The sequence below is a fragment of the Lottia gigantea genome (assembly GCF_000327385.1).
Source record: "Lottia gigantea unplaced genomic scaffold LOTGIsca_62, whole genome shotgun sequence".
NCBI lineage: Eukaryota > Metazoa > Mollusca > Gastropoda > Lottiidae > Lottia > Lottia gigantea.
In genome coordinates this window covers 1469102-1474345 of record NW_008710115.1, presented here as the reverse complement: position 1 = coordinate 1474345, position 5244 = coordinate 1469102, and the positions used below count along the sequence as shown (strand labels likewise).

General features: G+C 33.9%; 1 protein-coding gene across 1 annotated transcript; it reads left to right on the top strand.

Moving 5' to 3' along the window:
• Positions 1–3574: 3574 nt before the first annotated feature.
• LOTGIDRAFT_74818 (hypothetical protein) lies at positions 3575–4549 on the top strand (the record flags this gene model as incomplete). The annotated part of the gene is made up of 2 exons (XM_009064346.1): positions 3575–3965; positions 4098–4549. Coding segments are annotated over 2 exons (843 nt in total), but the record flags the coding sequence as incomplete, so codon positions are not given.
• Between the last annotated feature and the right edge of the window lie 695 nt (positions 4550–5244).

The following is a 5244-nucleotide window of genomic DNA, read 5'->3' as shown; positions in this document are numbered from 1 at the left end:
ACTAAGCTCTCGAGTGGCAGATGTTTTATTCTTAGAACATTTATTTTATAGAATCAATATAATCAGAGGAACCAATTCCGGAAGCGGGTTTTTTTTTGAGGTAAATGCCGTGTTATGTAGTATTCAAAATAAGTATACGCATCTTAGAATGAGTCAAAACAAAGAGAGTAAATGTCAATAATTTTGTCTGTTATCAATCTATGAAATCTATGTGAAATTTTTTTATAACTCATTTTATCTTATTGGTAAACCGTAAAATCTCATCTAAACTGAATTGTGAGATTTTTTAATGATTACAGAACAGATTAAGAAGTCTAGGTTTAGAGACTTCCGGTTTATTATATTTATTCAGATTGGCCTATTTCACTTGATGATTTTTGTGATTTACATTGATCTTGTCGTTTAAAAAGTTGCTTAAAGCTACACGTATTTTAGCTGTTGAATTGTAGGGGAACTGGAAGTAAGCTTTTACTTCTGAAAGATGGCAAGTTCAGCTCTATCTTCTGCTTAAACGAATACACCCCATTCTCCAATTAATGAAATAAAACATTTATTAACAATTTCTTTATAACAAAAAACATGACATTGCCGTCTTCTTATCCATGTTATTCCAAATCGAAATTGGCTGAAAGCCATTTGACAGAAATGTACCTTTCAACATACAATTTCTTGTAAGAACTGTTGACGCCAACATGAATTTGAACAAACATGATATAACGATATTTAAACTGGTGATAAAACACATAAAGATATATATTATTGTATAACAGATATCTAAGATTAAATTGAATATATTGATGATATACGGAAACACAGAATAGCTTTTAGACTAACTGATGTAATGATAAAATACATATTATCAAATTTTATAATAGTGCTCTAAGGTCGGCTCTCAGTTTACTGTTAAATCAAATTCGGACAATATCAATAATGCTAATCTTCATTTTGATTTTGAAATATTCACAGTTACAGTTTCTATCAAATTTTGACAGTAAATAGACATATAAATAGAAACAGTTAACGCTGACAGAAACTAGCTATATATAATATACCCCTTACTGTACCTAGTCACTGTTTTCGTTGACACCTTAACCTCTGACTGTACATACTCACTGTTTCTATTGACAACGATACCCTTGACTGTACCTAGTTACTGTTTTCATTAAAACATCTGCCACTCGAGAGCTTAGTTCCTTTTAATTGTCGTAACCCAGCCAACTGTATAGTGTTGTTATTTCCTGCTAGTTAATACTTCCGTTAAAGCTCAAGACCGGAAGTCATTTTAGATGGTAGATGATAGAAGCCAATCAGAACGTATAATGTAAATGTTATTCTCTGACTTCCTGTTCACGGAAGTTGGCTCAGAAATTAACATGCTTAGTTCAAAAATAATTTGTGGTATTTTATCGTCGATTACGCGCTAACATGCGACTTTCACATTACTGTTTCTAAAGGCTTCAATGTCTATTGACAACTATACCCTTGACTGTACCTAGTTACTGTTTTCATTGACACCTTAACTTCTGACTGTACTTAGTCACTGTTTCCATTGACACCTTAACTTCTGACTGCACATAGTTACTGTTTCTATTGACAACTATACTCTTGACTGTACCTAGTTACTGTTTTCATTGACACCTTAGCTTCTGACTGTACATAGTTACTGTTTCTATTGACAACTATACCCTTGACTGTACTTAGTCACTGTTTTCATTGACATCTTAACCTCTGACTGTACATAGTTACTGTTTCTATTGACAACTATACCCTTGACTGTACCTAGTCACTGTTTTCATTGACACCTTAACTTCTGACTGCACATAGTTACTGTTTCTATTGGCAACTATACCCTTGACTGTACCTAGTCACTGTTTTCATTGACACCTTAACTTCTGACTGCACATAGTTACTGTTTCTATTGACAACTATACCCTTGACTGTACCTAGTCACTGTTTTCATTGACATCTTAACCTCTGACTGTACATAGTCACTGTTTCTATTGACAACGATACCCTTGACTGTAGATTGACACCTTAACCTCTGACTGTTCCAGCTCCAGTTTTCAATGTATAACTACTCTTTGAAATGTGTTAGTGTTTTTATTGTGGAATATCGTAACCCTACTCGTTTATTTAGTAAGTTTTGTGATGTAAGAAGAGGTTGATACTAATATATTACTTTCAGAGTTTATTTACTTCTTCTCAAATTCTCAAGTGGCACGAAATCATTAAAAATCTTGTCGAATGGAAGATAGGTTTGGCAGGTGTAGATTGTGATATTATTAGTTATATCATAAGATCAACTTATCAACTAGAATACGTTCATTTCAACAAAAAACCCAACAAACAGCCTCTGAATAAATAGAAATTTGTTGAGATATGAAGCGTCAGAAATTTTGTTTCTAATTTAAACATGTTTTGTAAGTGTTCTTGCAGGGTAGTAAAATTGGGTGTAAATTGTAGACAAACGCCATTTACATTTGCAACAGCGTCTTCATTACGGCTTTACTGCGACCCTTGGGTTTCTGAAACGACTCTTCTACGCTTTCGGGGGGTAGTGGCGGTTTCAGAACTAAGGACTCATCCCAATCCAGAGAGATCTGCTATAGATAAACTACCGTTCCATATATAAGTTTTTTTTTCACGTTAGTCGGCAACCTTGTCTATTTTCTAGTCGCAGCATGATCGCAAAGGGTCGCAGTCCCGTTTGACTGGGGCCCTGGTATGAACGAAATATATAACTAGTTACATCGTTACATTCACGTTAAGTAAACTTCCCTGATGATAAAGTTAGTGAGTTATTTATTTTTTTAAACTTTGAAAATATTATCTTAGTTGTGGTATCTTGTTTCCGTCTAATTTAAGAACTGTTTCTAAATTTGATTGAGTATTCCAATTATACAACTCACAGAAAACTAACTGATAACAACTCAGTAGTTAATGGTTCATTTTCTGAAAAGTTTGAGGAATAGCTCAGTGGTATTTTTTAAACACTGTATTATTGTGAAGTTAGTTGGTGAATGCTTTGATGGGATTGTAAGGATGCCGTATGACACATAATGATGTTTTGCTACAGACAAACTACAGAAACTCTTTCAATCGATGACTAATTACATCATTTCTATACTGTTATTTACTACTTTTCTAAATAACACCCTCTTTACTTACTTAAGAGGGCGTTACGAGTGATATTGTTCATGTTTTGACGCGGCAACCCAAGAATCACCTTCTCCATGAGACTTCTATAGACGCCGTGCCAAACGGAAACATTGTCACGTGATAATCAATAACGGTTCGTCAAGTCATATCATAGACTTCGATACTCTCTCGTTATGTGGAGTTAAATACTACTTTACGCTCCTTATATGGCACAGAGTGGAACAAACGACGGATAGGGTACAGGTTAAGCTGTCGGTAAAACATGAAAGGGATTACCGACAGCACATCAAAGGGATTAGCGGTATAAATGAAAGAAAGTAGATAATGATTTAATTGACAGGTGTCAAAGGTAAGAAGTTGTTGAAATATTTTCTTCATGACGGAAACAGATTTAGACATGGAGGTGGTGGCAGCCAAAATCATCGCACTGCTACTTATAACAACTTTTTCAGTTTTATGCGGACTTTGCCCACTTCGTTTAATGAAAAACTTACCAAAAATCTTAACAAGACATAAGGAAACTGTGGAATTTGTGCTGTGTGGTTTGCGGTGTTTTTCTGGTGGAATATTTCTGGCCACGTGTTTCTTACATCTAGTACCTGACACAACTTCTAAAGTTGAAGCAGTTTTAAAAAACATGGGATCAAGATCTAAATTTCACGTGGCAGAATTGTTAGTGATGGCTGGATTTTATGCTGTAGTGTTTGTGGAACAAATTATCAAAATTTTATATCTTAGAGCATTAACTCACGAACAAACGTCAAAAGAAAATAAGTATGAAAAACAAAATGGAAATTTAGCAGTAAGTGAGGACCATATAAATATAAACCCAATGCGCCTTTCAGACAATTTTGACGGACTTAGTTTAAATTCTTTACCGTTACCAAATCATATTGAAAATATGCAGGATGAAATTGATAAAATCGAAGTGATACCAGACACTTTAGACATGGAGATTGAGTCAACACCTCTTCAGGAATTGGAGGTAAAAAATGTAGTTAGTGAACTAAGTAAGGGTGATGTTAGTAATGGTGGACATTACCGTTCTATTATTTACTTAATGGCGCTGTCTTTTCATGGAATATTTGAAGGGATGACATTAGGATTACAAAGTGGGGAAAATAATGTGTGGGGTTTGTGTTTTGCCATTAGTGTTCACAGGTGTGTTCTAGCGTTCAAATTAGGCATGGATTTATGTACTACTGACGAAAAACAAGGGACGTCATTTCTGTGTATTGGAACCTTTGCTGTGATTTCTGCACTAGGTATTGTGATAGGAACTATAATATCATCAGGAGCGATGCTATATGACGATGTGACGGTACCGGATGCTATTCTACAAAGTTTAGCTACCGGAACTATTATCTATATTATATTTTTTGATATTTTATTTAAAGACTTAGAAGGCTATGGTGATTTAAAACGGCTTTCGTGTTCTTTCGTAGGCTTTACTCTTATGGCGATTATATACGCTGTAACTCAAAGCTGATAGTTGCTTCTTGACCAAAGGATGGCTGACCAAGGATTACTTTTGAAAGTGAAAGTATTGTAAGAATGTATCTTTAAGCGTGTAAAATAGAAACAGAACAAATTTAATCTTTTTCTACAAGTTGTTAGACATGGTGTTTTGAGATTTTGGTATCTAATCAATCTACGTACACAGGAAATTAATGTATGGGTGATATCTTAAGTATTTTTTTCTGTTTCTGGCATTTTAACAAACAGAAGAAAGAAAGTCTATACTGGTATTATATAATTGGTATATTTAGCCGAACATTTTCGCTAACTTTTGATTTTAAAGTAGGACAAAAACTTATATTACTTCTGAATATAATCCCAAGTACCTTTGTCTGTGCAAATTCGATAACACTTTAAAAACCAAACAAGAAGTTAAAAGTTCTTGCTATTTTTCATTCCAACTTACGTTAGTGATAAATGGAATTTTATCATGTATTACTAACGAGAAACACTTAAACGTGTTTTCAAACAAAGATTTCAATATAATGAGAATGTTTTAACAAATTCTGTTGAAATTTTCTAATTTACACCCACCGAAATATTTTCATTATTTTTGTCTGATAGTGC